The sequence below is a fragment of the Carettochelys insculpta genome, chromosome 6 (genome assembly GCF_033958435.1).
Source record: "Carettochelys insculpta isolate YL-2023 chromosome 6, ASM3395843v1, whole genome shotgun sequence".
Taxonomy (NCBI): Eukaryota; Metazoa; Chordata; order Testudines; family Carettochelyidae; genus Carettochelys; species Carettochelys insculpta.
Genome location: NC_134142.1, coordinates 54661784 through 54689417, shown reverse-complemented (window position 1 = coordinate 54689417; position 27634 = coordinate 54661784). Strand labels below are relative to the sequence as shown.

General features: G+C 39.7%; 1 protein-coding gene across 4 annotated transcripts in view; it reads left to right on the top strand.

Annotated features, from left to right (window-relative positions):
• The window catches only part of DPH6 (diphthamine biosynthesis 6), a 379645-nt gene that overhangs the window by 249056 nt on the left and 102955 nt on the right, over positions 1–27634 (top strand). For all 4 annotated transcript variants that reach the window (XR_012645934.1, XM_074996924.1, XM_074996925.1 and 1 more), the window contains exon 13: positions 20646–20888. Coding sequence is in view for 3 of the 4 variants with exons in the window: in XM_074996924.1 (XP_074853025.1) it covers positions 20646–20888 (243 nt within the window). In the remaining variant the exon portion in view is untranslated. The remainder of the gene's footprint in view (positions 1–20645; positions 20889–27634) is intronic.

Genomic DNA, 27634 nt, shown 5'->3' with positions numbered 1-27634 from the left:
CCTTAGAAAATATACAGATTTTCTTTATGTAATATTATTATTGTGAATAAATAATGAACAATGAAAATGTATTCATTTTTCATTCTATTTTTATACATGTTTATATTTTTAAGCCACAAAAAAAGGTACTGAAAAAAACAGGTCCAAACTTTATAAAGTTTGGGAAACCCTGCTATAGAGAGGACATGATTAAGAAGATGTAGGTGGTGAACAAGAAAGACAGAGTCATGAAAGTAAAAGGAACAAGATTTTCAGAAGGGTGTACTTGATGATTGTTTCAAAGGTGACAGATGTGTCAAGGAAGATGGAGGATAGAGTACTGGTTCTGAGGTTTTGTTTAGAAGAGGTCATTAGAGTCTTTAGCAAGACTAGTTTCAGTGGAGTGCAAGGGGAAAAAAAAGCCAAGTTTGTGAGGGTGTACGATGAGGAGAAACTCCAAACAACTATAAACAGTGTCTTCAGTGAGTCTGGTAAACAAAGATAGAAAAGACATTGGTAATTTGAGAGGCAAAGTAGAATCAAGGATGGGGGATTTTCAGATAGAAGAAACTAAAGCAGGCTTCTATTGTGAGAAGAGTCCTAGGAGAAAGAGTTCTGCCATAGATGCTCAACAGCATAAGAGAAGAAGATGGAAACACGATGTTGGAGGTCAACCAGAGATGAGTTTGGCAGGGTAGAACCTACAATTGGAGAGAGGACTAAACAGCTGAGAGTGAAGGAGAGTAATGTATGGAGAAATTCAGTAACCATATCAAGGGAAGAAAGAAAAGAGAAGGCTGGACGGAATGAGCTGAGATCAGATGAACAGTCATCAAGTTGATGAACTGAAAATCACAGAAAAAGTGAATACCAGGGCTTGTGTGAGTGGGTTGATGCATGATGCTGAAAGAGACGCAGTGATGCTCAGAAAGAAAGAATTCAGCAACGGATAGCTCAGAGGGAGAAAGAGAAGGGCTTGCTGAAGACTAAATCAAATAAATGACCCTTGTAGAGACTGGAAGAGTTAAACCGGAGCTGCAGGTCTAATGAAGAAATGAGTGTGAGGTAAGCTGGGGGGCGGGGTCAGATGGGTCATCAAAATGGAAGTTGAAGTCAACGAGCAATGTGGGAGACTGAGAAGAAAAGGAGAGACAGTTAGAGACATGATTGTAAATAAGAAAGGTGGGGAAATCGGGCAGAGTGGTTAAGATGACAGCCGTGGAGGGAGAGAGGAGAAGAGTCAGAAGCAGTGCTATTAAAAAGTGGAGGATGAGTTGGAAGGAAGGGGTTGGAAGTAGTAGGAATAGAAGAGAAAAATCCCAGGATCTCACCATAGCCTGATACCAGGTGTAAAGAGAAGAGGCCTCCATAAATGAGGTCAACGGTCATGTCAGACAAAGAGATCCAGGCCTTGGTGAGAGCCAGGAGCTGGAGGAAGTTGCATATGAAGAGTTTGTGGATGGTTAAGATTTTCACAGATATGGAATTGGACATTCCAAACATCAAGAGAAATAAACTTTAGCACACTGCATGTTTAAGGCACTGATCCACTGTTAATTAATTTAGCAAATTTATGCACAGGTGATGAAATCAACATTAATGGATCCTGAAGCAGGTTCTAATATATGTGTATTTGTTTACTGTTGTGGGATTGGTACTATCTTTAGTTTAAACTCAGTATGTTTTCAATTAATTGTCAAGGATATCGAGTATGTACGAGAGTCAATTATGCGTGCATTGTTAATTTTGCTTCATAGACTCATGCGCCACACTGCATCCTCAGGCAGATTGTGGTGATGGTTGAAATGAAAATATATATGTTACATATGTGCTAAAAATCAGTACATTTTCATATAGCTGGGAATATGCTGTGTTTCCACCCTGTGTTGTAGCTCGATCCTGTGCTAGTGATGTCAGTAGGAGCTTTGCTATTGACTTCAGAGAGTACAGGATGAAACTCCTAATATCCAAACTTGTCTTTTTTCTAGAGTTTGGCTTTATTACATAAGAAAGAAGGGGAAGGAGGAGTTGACAAGCATGGGTGACTGAGGAAGAAGGAGACTGAAATGTGGAATAGATTGTTCTTGTACAGGCATATGCAGTTGTAGAAGGCATTATCCCCTCTCTCTCATCTATATGGTGAACAGTTGAGCTGAGCTAAATAGTCTTTTTCAGAAAATTCGGGGAAGTGTGTTAATACTGATCAAACTATTGTTTAATTTGTAATTTGCTTAGTTACTATATATAGAGTCTCTGTGAGACTAGCTACACACAAGACACAATAACAAGTGTGGGAAAGAACTCTATTCTAATAAGATGAGAGTAACCGCTTGTGTATTCATGGTGTGGGTCAGCTGTTTGTAAATAAGTTTTATGAGGCTGCTTCTTACTGGTCTCCCAGTTATCCCAAAGCAACATATTAAAACAGCTAGTGACATTCATGAAAAGCATATTTTGAGTAAGAATATTAAGTCAGTTGGCTGCTTGAAAAGTGCATCTTTACCATGAGAATGGAATGTCATTGTTAAAGTGTTTCATACGCTGTGAATTACAGTAGTGTGATGTACTGCTTTCACCTTTCAGTACAGAGTATTTTGGCTGCCGAGCCATCTCTCTTCTGTTTATATTCACACTAATCTATGGAGACAGTTGGCATGAGTAAAGATTGTAAAGACAGGTAGGACTGGCAAAAACCTAACTCATTCTTCATAAAATTTTATGACTGCAATCTTGATTCTCCTTCAATGCCAGATTCCAGCACAATGTCACAGCCTTGAATGGTAGCTGCCTAGAATTTTTCCAGTGCTATTTTTAATAACAGCTCTGGCATAATACTTTAATGTACAATGTAGTTATTATAAGGAGACATCATCTTAGTGGTAATTTTCATTAGTGTAATGTACAATGAGATTCCTTTCTAAGTAGCGTGTATGTGTTTGTGAGTGAGAGAGAGAGAGAGAAATGGATCATACACACATTTTTATCTCTATCCCAACTTCATGCCAGTAGATCAAGTTTATATCTTCTCAGTCTCTTTTTCTATATCTCTCCTATGTATAGTGAGCATGTACATGTGTGCTCTAAACAACCTCTGATTGTACATTCTTTCTCTTTCGTATAACTGTATCTGTGATATAGATATGTACTGGGAAGTAGATAAAGAAGATACAGTGAGAAAAAATACACAGTGCACAAGGACATGCTATCTATCTATAGGGAAAGAGACAGGCATGATTGTGTCATATAAAACTACCTTTATCAGCATAAGTTTGGGACATGATTCATAAATGGCAAATGCACAAATGAATCCATAAATTACATATCCATGGAGGACATCCCAAATGATTGTGTGCTACATCATCCTATCATGTAAACTGTAGGCTGCATATTTTATAACCTTGCAGAGACTCTACAAAAAAAGTTATTTATTCTGTTTTGTTTAGTCTCCTTCCCTCAGTAAAATCTAGTAATACCATGCCATAATACCATCAATCCATCTCCAAAGGCCTCAGAAGCAGCTGCCAGTGTTAGCTACTAAATTTTAAAATGTCTTAAAATATTTGAATATCCTTTTTGCATAATTACAGTAGGAAGTCTGATATCTCACAACCTTGTACAGCCAAATGCAAATGCTGTAGCACTTTAGAAGTATAAAAATCACACTTTTCCAATTGTATAATGTACTGATTTCTAGCTGTGGGAACCACTTGGACATGTCATTAACTAGGACTAAATATTACTTGTCCTAGAGCAAGCATCTCCCTTATGCTTGTGCTGCTGAATTTGGCCGTGAACGTGACCTTCGGTTGGTTACTTTGGACAGATACTATATCATTCTCTGTTCTTGCTGAACATACTTGCATTTAGTAAATAACAATAATAATTCATCATAAATTTCCATTTTGAGCTTTCCTCTCTACTTCTAGTAACACTGCTTGCATCAGGCACAGTTTTCCCTGTCCCTCTAAACTAAAGGCCTTTCGAAAAATTTCCATCATATTCATATTTTGGTGGAAAACTGGATTTTGGACTAAACATGATTATTTTGTGAAAAGTGTGTTGTTTCTAAAGAAATTTTTGACTTTGGCAAGGTGGAACATCTGGTAACCTCTATGACGCAATGTGGCAGTAAGAGCAAGTACGTGCTCCATCCTGGTGGATGCCTTCTATCCATACAGCCAGGCTCATATTGGCATGATGCAACAAATTTATGTTTGCCATGAGACCAGTGTTGCCTGTAAGCTGAGCACTTGGGCAGCTGCCCAGGAGAGATTCAGTTGCTGCCCAGCAGATTAGCATAGTTCCCACAGACACCCACAATATGTGTTTCTACTGGGGGTGCAGAGCCACACATGTCTTGGTGGACATAACAGAATTTATTCCAGCCAGGGATGGAAAAAAAATTAAAGGGAACACTGTACAAGACACTACAGCAATATTTCTGAATAAAAATGTTTTTTCATGTCCAAAAGTTTTCTAGTCTCTAATGACAGTTTTTCAGGTGTTTACCCAAAACTTGAGATTTTGTGTGGAAAATTTTAACAATTTTTTTCATATTTTTGTCATTTTTCATGAAAATAATTCTCTGACCAGCTCTGTCTTCCACCTTTCCATTTATATCCTTCCTAATACAATTGGATTGTTAAGACTCTAGAACATAAGCAGACAAGATAAGGCCCATGGGCCGGATCCAGCCCATCAAGCCTTTTAATCTGGCCTCTGGCCTGTCCCTGCATCAGGGAGCAACTCAAAGCAGCTGGTTCCTCCCTGTGGCTCTCTTCACTGTGGCGGGGGGAGAATGTTGTGTGTTGCCCCGCCCCAAGTAAAATGTCTCAGCTCCTGTTGGCCAGAAACCAGTCAATGGGAGTTGAGAGCTTATCCTGGGGTTGGGGACAAAGCAGAACAATTTCTTAGCTGCCGTTTGCCAATTTCTGGCCAATAGGAGCAGAGAGATTTTGCTGGAGGTCGAGGCAATGCCAAATAATTTCTCAGCTCCCATTGGCCAGTTTCTGACCAATAGGAGTGGAGAGATTTTTTGGGGATGGGAGCATCATTCAATGCCTCCACTCACAGAGCAGAGAGCCCAATGGAACAGACAGCCCCATTGAATGGTCTGGGGTGTCTGGCAGGCAGGGAAGCCTGTATGAGAGTGCTGCTGACCAGGAGCTGCTAGGAAAGTGCCTTCTGACCAGATCCTGCCTCTGGCACTGCACCTGAACTCCCTCCCAGGCCCTGCACCCCATCATGCACCCTTTCCCCAAGTTAGAATCCTCTCCTGCACCCATACCCCCTCCTGCACTCTGACCCCAATACACTGCCCCAGATCACAACTACCTCCTTCACCCAAACTCCCTTTCAGAACCCACACCCTATCCTGCTCCCCAGTTGCCTGCCCCAACATCCCTTCTGCACCCAGCCTCCATCCCAGATCCCGCATTCCCTCCACAGAAAAGTACGATCCTTCACCACTTAGCACAATACTGGAGTGGGCCTCCCCCATCAATAATTATTGCCTACTCCTGCTCTAGAACCTTTAGGCGTTGCTTAGCTTTTCATATTCTGCTTCATCAAGCAGCACCACCATCCCACTAAACATTTTATGTTTCTCTTCCCTGTCTTCCTGCCAATTTATGCACATCTTTCTGGTGTTAGGTGCTTGGAATTGAATGCAGTATATTGGGTGCTATTTCATCCATATCATTTAGAGTCTCTGTACTGTGATACGAAGCTCTAGTGTATAAAACCCATATCTTCTTGAAATTTGTCATTTAGTTTCTTACACGACAACTGAAGGTCACTTTCAGCACTACTGCTGTCATGTTTTCTCCCTTTCTTTGAATATCAGTATTTTAGAATATATTTTCCTCAAATGTTTTGGGGTTATTTTCATTTTTTGCAAGTTGAAGATTATTCTACTATTTCTTGCCCATATTTCTAGCCTGTCTATTTGTAATTCTGTTTTTTCAATGGTGTTTACAACACCGTACAAATTAACTATTTTTATGGATTTCATTAGTGTGCTGTTAATCCTTTCTTTTGTTGACTTCATAAAGATGTTAAAGAAAATGTGTTCTAACACCAGTATCTAAAGCGCTCCACGAAATACATAGCCCTACTCAGTACGTAGCCTCATTACACTTACCTTGCAGTCCCTCAGCTAATTAATATTGATATCCAAGCCATTTTAAACTAACTAATTTCAGCCTTTTAACAAATATTATTAAAATCCTAATCTCTTGCATGTATTTTATTCCATTCTTCCAGTAATTTTGTAATTGTAAATATTAAAAGTAAAAGAGCGGTCATTTATGGCTGGCATGATACATAGTTTATAAATACTTGATATTCATAGCTCAGAATCCCATCTATAATTACTGTTACCTGCTATTTCAATCCATTTAAAAAAGCGGAACCCCTCTATGTATTTTTTTCACATATTGGTGTTTATATCTTAATTATCTCTTACCAAACAAGGCCAATGTTTCTTTCAAGGGTCATTATATACATAAATTATTGTTCATCAACTTTTCAGACTGTGTGCTTAAAGTTAGATTTCCTGTATGGGAAATGTCAAAATCACTCTTCTTCCCTCCTATGAGAAAGTAAGAAAAAATGTTTTGTTTTGTTTTTCAATCATCTGATATCTTCCTAGTTTTCCATGATTTCTATAAATAAATGAATAGAGATAAATAAATACATTTCACTGATATAGTGAATAATCTAAATCACTAAGTACTTTTAGAATTTTAAGATTCATATTGAAACTTACTGATTTATATGTATTCAAATTTCTCTATTTTTATAAAGAACTTTTGTTATAAGAAGTTAGCATCAGCGTCAAGTTTTTATCTAGACATATTGAAGCTTCTGAGGATATTCAGTTCCAGGGTTTGTGTTTGGTCTGTGGCACCTAGGAATCCCATCCCCTTTCTTATAGGCAAACAACAAAACAAGTCAGTACCTGACCCAAAGAGCAGCTTATGTATTGTTATATAACATTTCCAATTAGTTTTAAAATCATGGGTATAGGTTAGCTAGAGTAGTGTTTCTTTTTGAGACCACAGAATACCAAACAATAATATTTTTTTAATTTGGAACACATATTAAATTTTTTGTCAGAAAAATTGTCATTGTATACAGAAAAAACAAAATGAAGTAATTTAATCAGGTATCATAGCTCATCCTTTATTCCCGCTGAACTGTTGGCCTTTTGTTGTCAACTGCCAACAAGGATTCCAGCTAAGAACAATATCCACCATATGTGCCTTTTTGGTGCTTTGCCACAACCAGACATGGACCTAGGAGCCTGGCCTGAGAAAGGAAGCTCTGCTTCCTGCCTCCCTTTCCTATCAAATTCTGGAGACTGCACATGAGTGAAGAATAGAGGCAAATTGGAGCAGGCCTCTGGCCAACTGATGTATCCACAATATTTGTGACCAGTCAGTTTGGATGTGGTGGGAGGTAGCCTTTGTGTATCCAGTTTTACAAGGGTCTCCTTGGTGGAGCCTAGTCATCTGTAACTACAGTTGCAACTGTAGTTTAAAAGCACAATTTTGGATAGTTTTTGTGATCTCAACACTTTGGGACTAGAAATATGAACTGAGGGCCACAAAATGCAGAACTAGAGTCTCTGAAGCTTTTGTCTTTCATAAATCTGAAATTTGTGTTTTCTGCATTCATCAATTAGAGACCATGCTGTAAAACAAAGTGAAATTGATTTGCCGTTGATGAAAGTTTAATACAACTATTACATCTGCAGTAGTGTATGTGCAAACAACATAGTGGTCTGATTTAACCCTGCCTAAGTGATGAAATTCAGAGCTGAGGCTGATGCTCTGACCTTATTTTCTCTAGAACATTTTGGCCTGATAGTGTGATTTTCTTGCATGCAGGTAATTCTCATTGAAGTGTGTGGGAATTTTGTCAGCATTAAGCCCATTATGTAAGACTGCCTGTTACCTGGAGCTCAAAACAGCATAAGGGCTCATCATTTTGTTGTGCATTTTTGAATGTGTTTCCAGACATGTGAGTGGAAGGAAGTTGTATTATTTTATTAAAGTGAATTTGGCATGCATGAGGCTGTTAGGTATATGGTACTTTAGACCTACTGTCAAGTCAATAATTGTGGTAAGATTTGCCATATTTGTGATTCTGTGTAAACAAAAGCAGCTTCTTTCTGCTCCAGCTGCCCACTAAATAACAGTATATGTTCCTCATTGTGAATAAGAGTTTGTATATTAATTGAAAAATACAAAAATGTTTAGCTGTGTTTATTAAGTCACTACAATATGTGCAATAAATATGTATTAATCATATGGCACATTTACACCTTATGAAAATAGTAAAAATTATAGAACATAGTTACTGAATATGTAAAGCTGATTTTTTTTTAGTTCAATATAAAAGGTGCATAATCTTCTCTCAGTAATAGACTAAAAACTCTCAGATATGTAATCAGAAAAAGCAAAATGTAAATCAGTGTAAGATAGTAAACTTTGGTACGGGGGTGGGGGGGAATCATGGAAAAGAGTGTTTCTGTTCCTGTGACATACACGGCCAGATATATGTAACTTTGAAATATGTATATTAAATACCATCTTAAAATGTAACAGAGAGGAAGCCGTGCTAGTCTATACACTATCAAAACAAAATGCAGTCAAGTAGCACTTTAAAGACTAGCAAAATAGTTTATTAGGTGAGCTTTAGTGGGACAGACCCACTTCTTCAGACCATAGCCAGACCAGAACAGACTCAATATTTAAGACACACAGAACCAAAAACAGTAAGCAAGGAGGACAAATCAGAAAAAGATAATCAAGGTGAGCAAATCAGAGAGTGGAGGTTTCAGCCCAATCTCAGTATTCTGAATCTGTGTCTTAATCGTCAGAAAGCGGCATCAGTGGCAGAGATTTTGATAGACATTTCACTAGTACAGCACTAATGGCACTAATGTAATTAACTGAACTTCTACAAGCTTAGCCAGAAGAAAAAATACCTTTTTATTTAAGGAACAGCTACAGAATTTAGACTGGGATGCATTAAGTAGCATGCACATTCTCACATTTGTCTTGGGGCTTTTGTAGTAGGAATGGCTGCTGCCCATTAAATCTTCCGTTTTTCAATTAAAATAAATCCTTTGTTTTCCAACTACTCTTATTGTAGCCATCTCTCAGAAGGAAACTTAAATGAGTATCAATCCATTATTATTTTTGTACAGAATTTTATAATGAAATATGTACACTTAAAGAAGAAGAATGTTTCCACTTGAAGAACATAACATTTTATAATTGAGTGATATAGAATCCAAAAACATGTTATGTATTGCAAATGTTTTCATATTATTGTTTAAGTGGTACTTTAAAAAAAACTTATTCACTGTGGATAACTGAATCAAAGATCCCACATAACAAAAAAGCAATTTCACCATCATTAGCTAGATAAGAAGGCCCTAGGAAGAAAGGATTATCATATATTAAATTAAAAGTTCACCACCTTACAGCTTTAATCCTGTTAGAAAAGATTATTTCTAACTAACTTAATCAGCAAGAGGTTTTTATTGCCTGAAGTATTAATTGATTTAGGCCCTCATTAAGGTCATAGGTACACTTGGCTGACCAGGGGCAGCCAATTAGCACATTGTCATTTGTGCTTATTTACATTGACTGAAGATAATGGTAAGTTATTTGACTGTTAGGTCAGGGGGTCACTGAATCTTTTGTGTACTGTGACCTCTTAAAGGGCAACAGTCACTCAAACCCCGGACTGCGTTTACAACAAAGATTTAGTTTATTTGTATTGACTGCAGTCAATCTTTGGAAACAGGTGTTTTGTTCCTACTGGTCAATTAGTATATTACTGTCAGCATATCTACCTTTATGTGGGTAAATGAAATTCTTCTGAATTGTTGTTCAAAGACCAGATAATCATATGATACTTTTAATAGCACATTTAAAGAAAACAATTCAACTTTACAAGAAAGTCATAGTTTACTGTGTGCACATATTATCTATTTTGATACAGTTGTGGCATGTTATTTTGTTAGCCACCCAAGAACAGGAATATCATGGCACTTTAGATAGTGAGACCTCACATAGGAATGTTTCGCTAATACTACATCTGAAAACACTTCTTAGCAATGGGCGGGATGTACCACAGTCTCAATAATGGTGAAAAGAGGAGAGACTAGAGGTTTAAAGCATTACTATAATCTTAATAGCAATGTAGGACCAGAAGGGACCTCAGTAGATTCTCTAAATCAGTCACCTGGACTGAGGCAGGGTGAAGTATCATCTAGACCACCCCTGACAGGTTTTTGTCTAATTTCTTCTTAAAATCCTCCAATGATGGAGACTCCACAGCCTCCCTATGTAATTTGGTTCAGAGCATACCAACCATTACAATTAAAAAGTACTTCCTAATGTCTAGTCCATGGGTCAGCAACCCCCAGCATGGGTGCCAAGAGCATCGCATGAGCCAGTTTTCATGGGCACATGAGGCAGGTGCTGAGCCCTACCCCTCTTCCCCCAAGCAGCCAGGAGCTTGCTCAAAGCCATGCCACCTATGGATTTACAAAAGACCAGATAATGCTACCAACCACCACCTAAATGGTAAAGCTCTGCATCTTAATGTATTTATTAATGAAGCTGTTGTAAGTCGGACTGGTAGTAACTTTAAAAGTAATCACCAACATTCAGACCATACGCAGATGTCAAAAGGGACCACTGTGATCATCTAGTTTGACCTACTGAACACTGCAAGTCAGAGACCCTTGTCCAGCCATTCCTGTAACAGACTGTAATGTCTGGCTGAGTTAACAGGCAAACCATGGCTCAGAAACTTTGTTGCAGAGAATTTACCATTTATACTAGTTTAAACCTGCAAGTATCCCGTGTCCCATTCTACACAGGAAGGCAGCCGCCTCCTCATCCCTCAAAAAAGGTCACTGTCTGTCTCACCCATGGAGGCAGTCCATCATGATATCCCCAAATATTGACCTTGAATAAAACCTGAGCCTGTGCACAAGTCCCATCAGGCAAATACTTGGGGAAAAATATCTATAACTCAGAGGCCTCATCATCTAGTGCACCTTACATATATTTGAAGGCACTTTCCACTTGGTAATTGGTGTAACATTGCAGGCTGCATAGCATTTTTTGCTAGGGAAATCAAATAGGCCAGAAACTTCATGGTGTCATTATTGAAATCACATTAAGTTGATTTTGGCAAAGGTAGTCAAGAACAGTGCTCTCTAGATAGTCAGGGAGCTTTAGAGTCTATGAAAAAATAAGAATATCATCTAAGTCAGTGGTTCTCAAAACCTGGGTCTTGACCACATTTTAATGGGGTCACCAGTACTGGCATTAGCTTTACTCTGTCCAAAGCTCAAGTTTAAACAGATGATCACAAATTGGTCAAGGATTTCTCTGAAATAGTTATTCATGAAATGCTGGAGGATACTGGGGGCTTTATATAGACCAAAAGACATGGCCAGGTATTTGAAATGGCCATATCTAGTGTGAAGTGCTGTCTTCTGTTCATGTCCGTACCAGATTCTGATCAAGTTGTATGCTCCAGGCAGTTCTATCATTGTGATGACCCAAGCTGAGTGGATTCTTTCCTGGAGTTTGATTTTCAGAGGAAATGGATAGGGGTTGTGGATAACTATCTTAGATAGAGCTCAGTCGTCAGTTCAAGATCAGACAGATCTTCCCCAAAGAAGATAAATGCTTATGCTGGAGGAGTCAAGACTTCTATTGATGTACTCCCAGACGAGCTCAGGTTCAGATATGGTCTAAATGCGTCCCTAAATGGGATCTCCATTTTGTTTGAACATCTGTTGGACAATTGTAACTGCTGGGAGGAGGTAGACCCTTCTTTATGTTGAATTCTCTGGCATATTCTAGGTAGCTGACAGGAATTCTAGGTGCTACTGACAAACATCCAGTTTGTGATTCTCGGTCCTTCAGCAGCTGAAATGTGCCACAGAATGCAACTGATTGTTGACTGGAGCTGGAAAGGCATTTTATTCAGCACCACAGCAGACAGAAGGGTATAGATTGAGAGCATCAGCTGTTTCATAGCTGGTGAGTGACATCAAGGATGAGTAGCAAGCGCAGAACACAAATGACCCCAAACTACTCTCTGATGTGTAATGGGGTCTGAAGAGAAGTGTGGTCCATCAATAGCCTTGACAAGCTCAGGGATATCCTTCTGGAGGATGGGGATTCTGTGCCCATTAACAATCTCCTTGTAAGTAGAAGATGAGCACACTAGAATGCTAGTAGAGCTGGGGAGCCTGCTAGGGCTGCAGGGGATTCCTCCTCCAACCCACCATGTAGTCTCTTCTGGTTGGCTGTGGAGAGGAAGCTCCCTGACCCACTGGACATTTCAGGAACTTGTTCTGTGTTGCAGATACAGCTCTTGCCAGGGTTAGCATGTGGATGATGGGCTGGCTCCTTTTCAGGATCAGAGGAGGTAACCAAGCAGCAATTCAAAACAGTGAGCCCAGCCCACATTCCTCTCAACAGCTACATGTCCCTTTAAGCACCATTCAAGATAATAGCAACAATACCCCAGCTGAGGCATCCAACAAATCAGCCTAGGGCTATGGCAGCATCACCATCGCAGCCTGTGGTTAAGGCAGAGTGAGCGATTTGTTAAAGCATCATCTGCTGCTTGAAAACAAAGGGGGCAGATGTGGGACTAAGATGGGGATTGACTGTCAGAGATTTATTGTGATCAATTGGTTGGGGACAACTGACATGAAGTCTATTAAAAGTTTTTTCAAACATTGTCCAAACTATTCCAAATCATTACCTGAAAGATCTCCAACTTATGACTTATGCTTTCCCGACTCAAAGATTAAGTAGACCGGGCATATCAGGATCAGGGCTTCTCTTTATAGTTTTCTAGAAAGTTGATAAGCCTCTTAACAGAGCAGAATTTTCCCCAAGGAAAGTATCAGCAAGGTAGATTGTCTGTAGATCTTTGTTCTGAAGCTAATCTTCTATTTCCTGTTCATACAAAAAGTAAACCACATGTTGAACCTTTGTATCCTAGCCCCCTCAGGATCCTGACCTGTACCAAAAAAGAGAATGTGCCAGATCATGGGAGGTCAGTATTGTCCAGCCGCGTTACCAGCATTTCCATTGCTCACTGGGCTCTTAGAAGACATTTGGGGGTGAATTAGAGCTAAGTAAAAGCATGGAACACTGAGAGCCAAGACAGGTGGCTGTAAACAAACTTTATAGGACCACAGGAAACTTGGCCACACCCATGATAACAGGCTAACTAGGATCACGCTGGAATACAGATGTTGCGGGATGAGAGAGTGCTGGGTTAAAGAGTTTCAATGAAAGGCATTCATTCATTCACAAAAGGCAATTAGCTAGTGATTCACTGTAGCATTGCTTAACTGAAGACAACATAGATAAAATTATTAATTTCTAGCATCGGGTGACCATCTGTCCCATATTGTGTGAGACGGTTCTGTATTTGGGACACCAAAAGAGGCGTCCTGATCTTTTTTTCAAAAGGGACTCATTGTCCTGTATTTGCGCCCCACTTCCACCCCCAGGCCTCAGGGAAGCAGGAGGAGCGTGAGCAGCTGCAGATTCCCCAGGGCTCCCAGGGAGCTCTGGTGGCTGCCACTTCTCTGGGACTCCTGGGGAGTGCTGGCCAGCTTTCTCAGGCTTCTGGGGAGTGCCAGTGGCTGCCACTTCCCTGTGGCTCCCGGGGAGCGCTGGCAGCTGCCACCTCCTTCCCTGCTCCCCAGGGCTTGGAGGAGCTGGCCTTCCCCCCCATGTCTCCCTGTCCCATATTTGGGACAGGGAGATATGGTTGCCCTATTCCAGCGTTATCTTACATCTTTGGTCTTAAGGTTACTTAAGGGTGTCTCTAAGGCTGAGGGCAGGGGTGGGGTGGTGGCGGTGGTGGCTTGGGTCTGTGTTCAGCTCCTGGAACATTTGAAAAATTGCCATGTGGCCCCCAGTGAAAAAAAATTTGGACACCCCCCGCCTGATGCATTACAAAGACAGCTTCCATCTTTCACATTGGTAGTGAACCCAGGCAAGCCACGTGTCACCATAGTCTCTGGCAGTAATTTCACTACCCTTCTCCCTGCTCCCCTTTTGTCCCACCCTTTCTATGTAGCTGATTTCTCAGTTTTCATTTTTTGTTTGTGACTGACGTCCAGCCCCTCCAGCCTCTGAGTGTGGGGTTTAAGCTGAGGCAGGGGGAGCAGTTTGAGGATGAGTCTTTCCCCTACTGCAACTAAGATTGAGTATAATAAAATAATAAACCATAATAAACAAACAGCATTATTCTTTTATTAATGAATTTTTCCTTTTTATGGAATAACTATTAATAGATAAACATGGGGTGGCACCGTTTTATATTCTTGCCTCAGGTGCAAAATTAGCTTTTTGTGGCACTATCCCCTCTCCCTCTCCCCCGACCCGGTTTTGATTTGCCTTGGGTCACCACATCTTCCTGAATTGTCAAAATGGGTCCCCATCTGGAAAAGATTTGGAACTGCTGATCTAGTGTAACTTCCTGTATGATCCAGACCATAGAAGTTCCCCAAAATTATTCCTAGGGCATTTGTTTTAGGGGAAAAATATCCAATCTGGATTAAAGGTGTGTCAACCGATGGAGAATTCATCATAGCCCTTGGTAAACTGTTCTCACAGTTCAAAATGTTAATTTTATTTTCACTCTGGCTATGGTTACACTACAGCACTCTGTTAGCAGAAGTCACTGTTAAGAGAGATTCCCTGACAAAACTTCTGTTGACAGAGTGCGGCCACACACAAAAGCCAATCGGGAGAGCGCTTGGCTCTGTCGACAAAGCAGCCGGACTGGCCGGTTGCTCTCTCAACAAAACAGGCACCTGGAAGCACAGCAGACAAGGCTGCCCATTGTTGTGGATGCCCTGTGTGTCGAGAGAGGCCCACCCTCCCCAGAGCATCCACACACAGCTGTTTTTGTCGACTGACTCTGTCGACAACAGCGTTATGCTTCAAAGCTTTGAAGCAGAACGCTGCCTGCAAAGTGCTGTGTTTTGTCCAGATACTGTCAACAAATCTCATTTTGTGTGTGCAAGTCCCATGAGTTTTGTAGACAAAACCGGGGTTTTGCTGGCAAAACTTGCTAGTGTAATTGTAGCCTCTGAGTTTGTGTTGTTTCAACTTCCAGCCAATTTCTAATGTTAAATTGAAGAACCCACTATTAAATATTTATTCCCCATGTTAAGTACTTCTGTACTGCAATCAAGTCACCCCATAACCTCCTCTTTGTTAAACTAAACAGACTGAGCTCTTTGAAGACTGTTATAAGGTTCCTCTTGAGTCTTCTTTCCTCAAGACTAAATATTCCCAGCTTTTATAGTGATTCTTTGTAGCTCTGGTTTTCTTAAATTTTTATAATTTTTTGTTGCTCTTCTCTGGACTCTCAGGTTTGTCCACTTCTTTCCTAAAGTGTGGCTCCCCAGAACTGGACACAGTACTACAGCAGAGGCCTCACCAGTGACAGCTGTTACCTCCTGTGTCTTCCATATGACAGTTTTGATTTTCCCCATTTTGTGCATGTGTGTTTATACATACAAACTCACACAAAATGGGGAAAATTGGAAGTGTTATACGTTTCATGTTCTGTCCCATGTAAATTGTTTATATAACTTATAAGTACGCTGTAATATGTATCTTAAAAAATGAAGGTACATATTGCAGTGTACTTACAACTTAAATAAACAATATACCTGGAATAAAATATTGGCAAGAGTTAGCATTCTTTCAAATATACTCCTTCCTTTCTGTCTTTCTAAAATGCCCCTCAGATACTATTAACTCTTTTCTGATGCTCCAACAGCTTTGGAAGCACAGAAGTAGGAGTTTTATTTTGAGGTTTTTGGGGTTTTTTTTGTTTGTTTGTTTGTTTTCCAATGCTAATGGCATTATGAGGGCTAGCCCAAGTGAATAGTGCTAAGGAAAGTGTGGTGTCCAAGAAGGATAATTTGACAGGACATTTAGAACAACCCTAAGAAAGACAATTCACAGACAATCCAGTGTTTTAGTTTTGGCTCATGCCTTAATGGAACAGAACAGTGGAAGTTTTATTTAGTGCTTGGAGGCCTTGGGTCACTTCTGAACATGTTACCATTGCTGGCAAAAGGTGATTAGACAATGAGTGTAAATTGCAGAGTGGTCTTACCTGCACTGATTTAGAATCTGTGGTGGTGGAAAAGGAGTTTAACCTCAGCTAAAAGTTGGCATGCCCTGGTCAAGAATTTGAGTACATGAAATGATAAATTGTGATTTATTTGATTGCCTCTTCTATTAAGTGGCAACTTCTATTTTATATACTTGAGCTGTTTCTTATGAAATAATAATATTAGCAATAAACCATTACAATTATTTTTAATTAATGTGACAAGTATTTGTGTTTTTGTATATCTTGCCCCTTCTGGATTTACTTAGAGCTTTGCCATGAGTCAGAGTAAGGAGCAATCCACTCTTGTGGTTTCTGAAAAGTAGCCCACCTGGGAATTTGAGTCTCTTGACTTGAGCATCCATGTTGTGAAAGAACACTGTGACTATACCTGGCACAACATACACCAATGCACTGTTGCAGCTATACTGCCTGGCATGTTGGCAAGGCAGAACCAAGAACTTAGGCTTCCTTCCTGCTCACCTGATTCTTAAGGGAGGAAGAAAGAAGCTGGAAATATTTCAGCCCCGCAGAATCTACTTTTCCTCTCACAGGCTACGTCTACAGTATCCCCTTCTTTTTGAAAGGGGTATGGTAATGAGCGAGGTCGGAAGATGCTAATGAGGTGCTACCATGAATATGCAGCACCTCATTAGCATAATGGTGGCCGCAGCAACTTGAAATTGCTGTTTTCAAATCATGCGCCGCCCATGTAGATGGGGGCCTCTTGAAAGGACCCCCCCAGTTTTTGAAAGCCCCTTATTCCTAAAACCAAATAGGAATAAGGTGCTTTCAAACACTGGGGGGTCCTTTCGAAAGGCACCCATCTACCCGGGCGGCGTGCGATTTGAAAGCAGCAATTTCGAATTGCCATGGCTGCCATTATACTAATGAGGTGCTGCATATTCATGGCAGCACCTATTTAGCATCTTCTGATCTCACCCTTACCATGCCCCTTTTGAAAAGAAGGGGCTAGTGTAGATGTAGCCCCAGTGAGAGCAGGGGGTAGGGATGGGCAGTACCTGGAAGTAGGATAGTACCCTACACCTTCTTATTCCTTTGCTCCAGCATTCAGAACATTCCGTGACTTGGCTTTGTAGTATGCGTGGATCTGGCAGCACAGCTAGAATATATGAAAGAAGCCTGGCATTCCTAGCCATTAGAGAGGGACCCACAGGCTTTGAAGGCTTAATCTTCTCTACCTTGCAGTTCATGTAGTTGTTTACACCTATGAACACAGAATGATAGTTCATCACACCCTTTTTTGTACTTTGCACAGCTGTCAGTGCCACCACAAGATACAAGAATGTGTAGAACTACAGTGATGATATTTCAGACAGTCTAAATCCACATTAGGTCCATTGACTCCAATGAAGCGACTCTGGATATAAATTGTTGTAACAGGGATTGGAATTTGGCCCAGAAGAAGAAGCCTGTCACCAGAGTGCTTTCCTTTGTTGGTTTATCAGATCTTTAATGGGATTTTAATACAGGAAATATTTTAAAGGCTGCAATGGAAATAAAATTCACTGTGCAAATGGAGGCATTATGTTGGTGTTTAAATGTGTAGCAATTAAACTGCAGTCCTCTCTCCACTGGTAATATTGGTCCTCTGGACTTGATATTCTGTGAAACTGTAGTCTGTTAAGTTTTCTGTGGTTGTTATAGAGGTTCCAAAGAAATTGTTGTAAAGGTTCAGTAGAGTTTGCTCAGTATTTTCACAACACAAGAATTGCCACCCTACATTGTGACATCTTCAGTTTTATGATTTCAGTACTGTATATGAGATAGTATGGAGGCTTCCCAGCTTTAAATGGGTTTTTACTTTACTATCGCCTATATCCATAATATTTAAACCACAGTGCAGACAATTCTCTGCAACCTGCTGAAACACTTTGCTACTGTGCCCTTGTTAGTTATTTGTTTAGTGACGGTTACATGCCCTGAGCAAATCATTGGGAAAGAGAAGAGGGATTTCACCCTCCCTCTCCCCTTTCCTTTTAACTTAAGCTGTGTCCCTCTGCAACATAGTTGCTGAAACTCTATGACCTTGTTTTGATTCCTTTCCCTCCTTCTCCCTCACTGACACTCACCTTTATATAACACAGTGACATCTTGGGGGTACAGTTTTTCTATTAATTATGTCTTAAGATGCAAACAAGTGCTTTAAGAACAGAGGGGTAAAAAAGCTTGGGTGCGGGGGAGTTATCTCTTACCATTCCCGCTGAATTTGAGCCAAAAGGGTTGCCAGTTTTGTTCAAATCTCTCAGAGTTTTGTTTTGCTCCTGCTTATGACCAGCAGGGCTAATTGTATTAGAACTATCCAGGAGATTTTAAGAAAGTGCTGTCTTAATGCATATTTAAAAACACTGACAGATATTTTATCATTAATTAGTATTCATATTATGTCTCAAACAATCTGTTCAAGAATAGAGGAAATGAACTGGTTGAACAGCTCTTCTGTCTATCTAGTAATTAACATGGGTGATGCATGTAAAGCCAGGGGCCTAACAGGGGAAGAAGGGGAAGTAGTGCTGGGCAGATTTCCCTATAGAAGATTACAGATTACCTGCCCTGGAGGTGGGAGTTGGGGAGGCTCTGTCTTATCCGAAGATTTAATTTAGCGGACGTGAGAACAAAGGCCTATTTTTCAAAAATAAGCCTACGCCCCTCTGAATCATATCTTCCTGGATTTGCTTCCTATCTTGTCAATATGCCACTTGATAGCTGGCTGGACTCCCTTGTTCAGTGGCACATATTTTAAAATAGAAGGGTTTAAAAAAAACAAGACCATTTGTTCTTTTTTAACCAAAATATTGCTTGTGTTTCTTTTTTTCAAAATTCAGGGTTATATATAGCATTATCAAAACAATATTTTAGACATCTTATACGATTTTAAACAGATAGTTTGATGGGTGTCAGCTAATCTATTATGCTTCCTCTGTGCCTCCTCCCCCTCTTCAGCTGCTAATCATAGAATTTGTATGCCAAATTGTGTAAGACACTCTTCCAATAGTTACATGTGTGAGTCTTTTGTGAGACACAGACAGTTATGAGGACAGATTTGGAGTTGCATATGGGTCTGTCACATGGCTTGATTGCCATGTCTTCCAGGACACAGATTTCTTTATTACTTAGCCATAATTCAGAGGAATTTATACAGTTTATACAAAAAGTTCTACAAAATTTCTCATAAGGAATTCTTGCACAAGCCATTTTACATAGCAAAGCAGAGCTTTTCCCCAACTTACAACAATATGTTTTCTCTGCTGGCTTCTCAAAGCTGCTTATACCCAGTGTATATTCAAATTCTGTACTTAGTTGTATTTTGATGTGAAGTAGCATTCACTGTTCAGAAACTGTACAGAATACGTAGAGAAATTGAATATAATAAGGTGAAGGATCCTGATATTTACATGAAATTCGTAAGTCCTAAGGATGCCTGAACAGTTGGAACCAATGCTTCTGTTAGCTGTGGTTGCACAAGTAGGTCTTGGAAGCGCTGCCTGGTAAGCTTGAGAAAAGAAGCCCAATGTATGCCCCCAAAAGGACATATGTTGGTCTGATGTGTTGTATGAGCAGCATATCTGGCAACTGATTAACTCACTAAACAACCAAGCATTCTAATTAGAATTCTGGAAGGTGAAACCACCTGTCTAGATCCCAGTAACATTCTTCTTCAGCTTATTTATAGTCATCAATGTCTTGTTCCTTGAGGTTGGATTATCATGAGTTTGTTGGTATTATTTTTAATGATTCTTAACTTACACTAAGGGCATCAAGAGTATTAAGAACAGTTGCCTTTTTATTTTTCTTATCGCTCTAAAAAATGAAAAATAAAATAAAAAATGTAAGCTGAAGCAAATCAGATTCATTATAGATACCTGTGTTAAAAAAACCACACATAAAATACAGTAGCCCACAACTCTACCTGTTTAAGCTTTAAGAAAAAGCAAACATGGTTCAGCATGTTTGGGGATTGGCATGTTGTAGAAACAATAACAACATTTAAAGTCAAACAGAGCTGTTATACTAACACGCTGTATGGAGTGTTTACCTGGATATGATTGCCTGAAAATAATGAAAAATCTTGTCCAGGAATTGCAGAAGTATACCTGAGTTGTCAGACTTGAAACAAACTTGTTTGGAACTTGACCCAAATCCCTTCAGTAATTTCAGCTAAATAGTTTGACAGTGTGAAAGGTCAGATTTGCATACTTCTAGACTTACCTCCCCAGTTTGCAGCTGATTCTTTTGAAGAGTATGCACATTTGACCATCCATGTGTTAGCTCTTAAATTAAAGCTTACTACAGTGCAAATTATCTTTAGCTTGGCATACTTGCTCCATTGTGGCCAAGTCAGAGGTAATTCTATGATAGCAGAGAACAGCCAATGCTCAAAGAGAATGCTTAGAAAAAGAAAAAAAAATTAAACTTGTTTTTTTCTTATTCTGTTCTAGGTTGGAGAAGTACTATACTGTTCTGGACAGATTGCATTAGTACCTTGTACCATGCAGCTTGCAAGTGGTGGCGTACAAACTGAAGCTACAGTCTCCCTCAGCCATGTTGAGAAAATTCTTAAAGCTATGAGCCACAACATTGAACTCCACCACATTCTTATGGCAAACTGTTACGTAACTGACAGCAAATGCATTCCTGTCGCTCACACTGTATGGCAAAAGAAATTAGAAGAACTTAAAAAGGTATCTGTAAGATCCATTTTCTTCTTTCTCCTTTTAAAAAATCCATTTGTTAAAAGTTTTTTCTAAGTCTTTCAACAATATCAGAATTTTCCTAGTGTTTTTCAATGGGGTTCAAGTGAAACTGATGTAATAAGGTTTGATTAAGCTGTTATGTTCTAGATCATAAATGGCTGTGCACAGTTGAGAAGGAAAATGCTTAACAGAAAGTTATAGTCATCATTAACTTTGTCTTAATTCCCCAAAGTAACAAGTTAAAGAATTCTCTAAGAACAGCCAATCCTCCTGCAAAAAATTGAACAATACTCAATTTAAAATAATTCTGCCTATGTAGTTTTATAAAGGTGAATTATTCTGTTTTTCTAGTCTCTGTGCTTATTGTAAGTGATATTTTTATGACTATGGAGTGAATTAGCTTTTGCTGCTTATTTTTCATCTGAATGCATAAGGCCAAACTTTAACATAAGCAAGTATGTATGGTTGTTCGTGACATCCAGATTCTTTCTTACAATATAACAATTTCCACAATGATTTCTTATGATTCACTAATAAGAATTTATACTCCTGTTCTATTTTTTCTTGAATGACCTTTACAGACATTAAATAATGAATGCTCACCGCATTACTACATAGTGCACATTATACAGGTAGATAAACTCCAGATAATTGCCACTAACTTACCATAAGCATTCTGATTTCTATTGGGAACAGATACCTGGATCAGAAGAAATGTTTTTAAAGTTGAGTTCATGGTTAATACAGATATTCAAGGAATCCTCTGAACTCTACTCAGAAATCTTCCTTTACCCCTATTATACTGCCATCCTTCAGTTTCGGTGAAACCTCTGCTTGAATTAGGAGGGTTACACACATTTCTACTCAAAGCCCATCATGTTTCTGCTTCATTTATTGAAAGGGAACTCTAATGAATAGTGTGTTACATTTCTCTGAGAATTGAGTGTGCTGTTCCCCTAGAGTCCCTGGCCTTTGCTGTACCAACCTTTGATCTCAGTGTCTTAATTCAACCTAGAGATAGCCGTGCTAGTCTATATACTGTCAAAACAAAAAAGCAGTCCAGTAGCACTTTAAAGACTAACAAAATAATTTATTATGTGAGCTTTCGTGGGACAGACCTACAACCTATTCTTATTCAGGATGCCACACTCCAGAAGGCCCTAGGTGACAGGCCTGTTCTCTCCTACAGACAACCTCCCAATCTTATGAGGATTCTCACCAACAAACACAGTCTATACCACAGGAATACCAGTCCTGGTACTTTTCCTTGCAATAAGGCCCGTTGCCAACTCTATTCTGGAGATACCATCACTGGATCTAACCAGGTTACTCACAGAATCACAAGCACATTCTCATGTTCCTCAGCTATCATCATGTATGCCATCATGTGCCAACAGTGCCCACATGCTTTGTATATTGGACAGATTTCAGACTCTCTTAGACAAAGAATTAATGGGCATAAAATAGATGTAAAAACACTCCTGATTCACAAACCTGTCAGCCAGCACTTTAGCAGAGTGGGCCATTCTGTTAATGACCTGAAAGTCTGTGTTTTACTGAAAAGAAATTTTCACAGCCATTTGGAAAGAGAGGCTGCTGAACTCTCTTTTATATTAAAATTCGACACAGTAACACGTGGTTTGAACCGGGATGACAATTTTCTAGCTCATTATAGGGGCTCTTTACAGACTTTACTTTATCCAATTCTTGACTCCCCCATCCACCTACTGCCCCTCTGCACTCTGATTTGCTTACCTTGATAATAATTTTTCTGATTTGTCAACCTTGGGCCGTGTCTACACTAGCCCCAGACTTTGAAATTGCAATGCAAATGGCCATTTCGAAGTTTACTAATGAAGCGCTGAATATGTATTTCATGGGAATAAGGGGACTTCGAAGTAGGTGGGGTCCTTTTGAAAAGGAGCCCTGTTGGGACGAGCCGTGCGGCAGCGAGACGCGTCAATTTCGAAGTGCCGCGGCTGCCCGCATGCTAATGAAGCGCTGAATATGTATTTCGGCGCTTCATTAGTAAACTTCGAAATGGCCATTTGCCTGGCAATTTCGAAGTTTGGGGCTAGTGTAGACGCGACCTTGATTACTATTTTTGGTTCTCTGTGCCTTAAATATTGAGTCTGTTCTGGTATGGCTATGATCTAAAGAAGTGGGTCTGTCCCATGAAAGCTCATCACCTAATAAATTATTCTGTTAGTCTTTAAAGTCCTACTGGACTGCTTTTTTGTTTTAATTCAACTGTATTACTTTTGAATGTTGCACTTCCTGTATCTTCTTTTTGGGAGCATAATGTCAGATTTTGTCATCTGTTCCAATCCTTTCTGGGGGAGGTATTAGTGAAAAGGTATGAACTTACAGCATGATCTGAATAGAGTGAATTATGGCCTATCTACACTTGGAAATTAGCCAAAATAGCTAACACATAATGGGGATTTTGTAGAATTTCCGTATACAGGCAAGCCTTTAGACTCTTACTCTTTCCTATGGAAAATGTGCACTCTTTCTTCTGAGAATGTATGCGTCAGTCACATTTATGTCAGAGAATTGAAGTTGCCATGGCATCTCCTTAAGGTAACGGGTCCTTATGACAATGCATTTCCAGTCCTTTAAGGGTTTTGTAGATCAGTAGCATTGTCTCTAATTAGAACCACTAGTAAATGAGAATCCAGTGTAGTTTCCAGAGAACCCAGTGTAATATGCTCTCTTCACTTAGGGAATGGATCAGCTGGTGATGCACCAGGTGCAACAGTTTCCCAAATATCGTTTCCATTCCTCCTTCAGGACCACAAGAACTGTCATGGAAAGAAGGGTCAAGTTTTTTGTGTTAGCTGACCACAGGAGGAAGCAGTATCTAGCAGTTGGCCAGGGTCTGTGATGAGTGTATCTTGGCTTTGGGGATAGCCACTATTTTGTTTAAGGGAAGTTTGTGCCTTTAATTGACAAAAAACTGGTGGTCATTGCCAGTTCTGAGAAACTCATCTCTTTTTCTCCTTGTCTTTTTTAAGTCTTTACTGGGTACAGTTTGACCCAGCCATTCTTCATCCACTCTCCTACTTTCTCCATGTATTGAGCTTACTCAAAGACAGGGCTGTCTAGGCACGGTGAAAAATGCATATAAAACTCTATGTTATCAGCATACTGATGATATAATAGCCCATTACATCTCATGATTGTCTCAAAGAACATTTAAATAAGAGCAATGACTGTCATGAGTCTTGCAGGCCTCCTAATGAGAGAGCTTTTGGGGCAAAGGATTAGCTCCTCAATAGAGACGTGTGGGATTTGTTAGAAAGACCAATTTAGAACTACTTCAAAAACTCCTGTCGATGCCTCATGCTTTGCAGTGTCAAAAACAGAAGAAATACTAAAAAGCATCAGGTTTTTTCAGGGTTGCAAGTTATCGTGGTGATTGTCCAACACTACAACTGAAGGCAGTTCTGTGCCATGACTTGGCATGAAGATGTATTTAAAGGATCTTAAAAATATCAGTGGAATTTAAATGTTGCTGTAACTGGTTTCCTACCACTTCTTCAATAGTTTTATTAGTGTGTTAGGTCCATTACTGGTGATACCCCACACTATGAAAGGGAAATAGTTAACACATTTTATCAAAGGAAAAATAGAGGGAGGTTAGAAGTAGAAGAGTCTCACCTCAGCCCATCAAGGTTTGTGTGGAAGAAGAAATAATCATAGAATCATAGAAGAGTAGGACTGGAAGGGACCTCGAGAGGCCATAGAGTCCAGCCCCCTGCCCTCATGGCAGGACCAAGCACTTTCTAGACCATCCCTGAAAGCCATCTATCTAACTTCTTCTTAAATATCTCCAGTGATGGAGATTCTACCACTTCCCTTGGCAATTCGTTCCAGTGTTTGATCACCCTGACAGTTAGGAACTTTTTCCTAATGTGCAACCTGAACCTCCCCTGCTGCAGTTTAAGTCCATTGCCTCTTGTTCTATCCTCAGAGGCAAAGAAGAACAAGTTCCCTCCCTCTGCCTTATGACACCCTTTTAGATACCTGAAAACTGCTATCATGTCCCCCCTCAATCTTCTCTTTTCCAAACTAAACAAGCCCAATTCTTTCAGCCTTTCTTCATAGGTCATGTTCTCTAGACCTTTGATCATTCTCGTTGCTCTCCTCTGGACCCTCTCCAATTTCTCCACATCCTTCCTGAACTGCGGTGCCCAGAACTGGACACAATACTCCAGCTGAGGCCTAACCAGCGCAGAGTAGAGCGGGAGAATGACTTCTCGCGTTTTGTTCACAACACACCTGTTAATGCATCCTAGAATCATGTTTGCTTTTTTTGCAACATTATGCTTAGGCTTTCTTAGGGAAAATTGAGCGTTCTCTCCTCTGACCAGGGACAGGTAGAGCCAGAAGACTTGAAGGCCTGGAGAAAATTAGAGAGTTCTACTTCTTCCCTTTCTAATTTGTGGAGGCAAGGAAACCAGGAGACATCCAGCCTTCCTGGGTCTGGCACTAACAAATCCTTTTGAACCAACCTTGAGAAAGAGTTAGTATTTGTTTTTTGTGGGCAAGCCAGGACACTGTGGCTTCATGCTGCAAGGTGTGTGCATTAAAGAGGCAGGCTTTTCTCTCTCCTTTTATTGTGTATTCCCCTTCTACGCAGGTGTCCCAGCACTGCAGCCTTGGGTCACTTTCATGTGCCATAGCATCTAATAATGTTCCATTTTAGCCAAGTAGAACAGCCAGCCAAACAAAAACATTGCCTTATTCAAAAGGGTTTTCTTCATTTCAATCAGTGACCAAAGATAGGCATGAATGAATAGCAACCTACTGCTTACTTAATAAGAACAAACAGTGCATAGATTGGAATTATTCAGTTTCAGTCTTTCCATGAAAAACAGTCTGTGTGTAACCGTGCAAACAAAATTATTCAGTACAGAGCTCTTTTTTTCCAGACATTATAAATCACAGATTTAATTAGATTTTAGAGGACTTTCACAGTTGTTTTCTGTTGTTGGATGTTCTAAATTAAACAGAAAAATTATAATCTATTCAGGTTATTGTGCCGAATGAGAGAATTTGCCAGACCACAGGAGGTCAGTATTGTCTAGCAGCATTACCAACTCACCCACTGCTTACTTGGCTCTTAGAAGACATCAAGGAGTAAATTAGAGCTAAAGGAGAACACAGAACACTGAGAGTGAGGATTGATGGCTATAAACAAACTTTTTTGGACCATGGGAAACTTGGCCAGACCCCTGAGAACTGGTCAGCTAACTAAAATCATGCTGGATTACACATGTTGCCAGAGGAGAGAGTGCTGGACTGGAGAATTTCAGCCTGTATAATATCATAAATATGTGAGATAAATTTCTTCTGTATAAATAATGTTTTTTTTCTAAAACTTCACATGAAAAAGTCTATATATTTGATACAGAATACAATACATAAATTGTGTAGGAAAGAAGTGGGTCTGAAGGAAGGGTGTCGTGGAGAAATGAATGGATGAGGATTTATATGTTTTTATACATACAAACAACATCGCTCTAGGAATTTAGCCTCTTTTTATCACTGTTCTCAGTGCTAGAAATAACGAGTATGCACTGGGCATTGTTACCTAACTGAAAAAAATGAAGGATGATTCCCACTGTCCAAATTACTTCCCTGATAACCGCTTTCAAAACATTTATCAAAATATTTAAAAACTTATGAATATGCAGAGGCAGCATTGTATAATGAACATGGTACTAGACTGAAATCTAGGTTACTTTTTATCAAACCACATTACTTATTTGTACCTTTGTGTTCCCTGTCATCCTTTGTGTACATTATTTCTTTAAATTGTAAATTCTTGAGGGCAAGGGTTGTCTGTTACTTTGTATTTATAAAATGGCTAGCATAATGGGTTCTGTAGGATCTTCTTGGTACTACTGCTATGTAAATAACAATACATTTCAGTTAAAAGAGTTTAATTTTCCAAATATTAGGTTTTCTCCTCATTTCAAATGCCTTTTAAGTTAACATCTGTTGTGTATCTTACATATTTTTTCTCCCACCATACTGAGTAGCAACAATTAGAAACATCACATCCTTCACCTACTAGAAGCAGTAAATAAAAGGTATGTTAGTCAAAGCTGGTCTGTAAGCACCAGTCCACTGATTTTCTGCTCATTCTTCTTTAACCTGGAAAGCTGAAATGACTTTATCACAGCTCTCATTTTTCTTTTCTCAAACATCTTTCACTTCCAGCTCCTACATGTTGGAGAAAAAGCAGAAATGCGGGTAAGCGCTTTCAGCAATCTGCCACAAACTCATGCCTATGTGAAAATTACATGAGATGGCAGGATGATCCTAAGGGCTCTAAAAAAGAAAGAGGAAAAAAAAATTGTACAACAGGATTTATTGGTGGCAGCGGCACTGGCTGAGATCCTGTCTATATAATGCAAACTATAGTGGTTTAGACATAGCACCAGACTATGCCAGCATAACCTTACAGTGTAGATGCAGCCTACAATTGAAAAAAGTGGTTTTGCTGTTGGTGTAGGATCACTACCACCTCTTGCACCAGAAGCTCAGTCAAGATAAGTGTTCCGCTAGGGGCTAGGTTGGCATACCTATGATGTTCCAGGGCATAGATTTTTCACATCATTGAATACTCCAGCCATGTTGAGGTAAACTTTAATTGTAGACCCCACCACAGATTCAAGTCTGAGACTTCAATAGCACATGCCTGGGAAGTTTTCAAGTGAGAA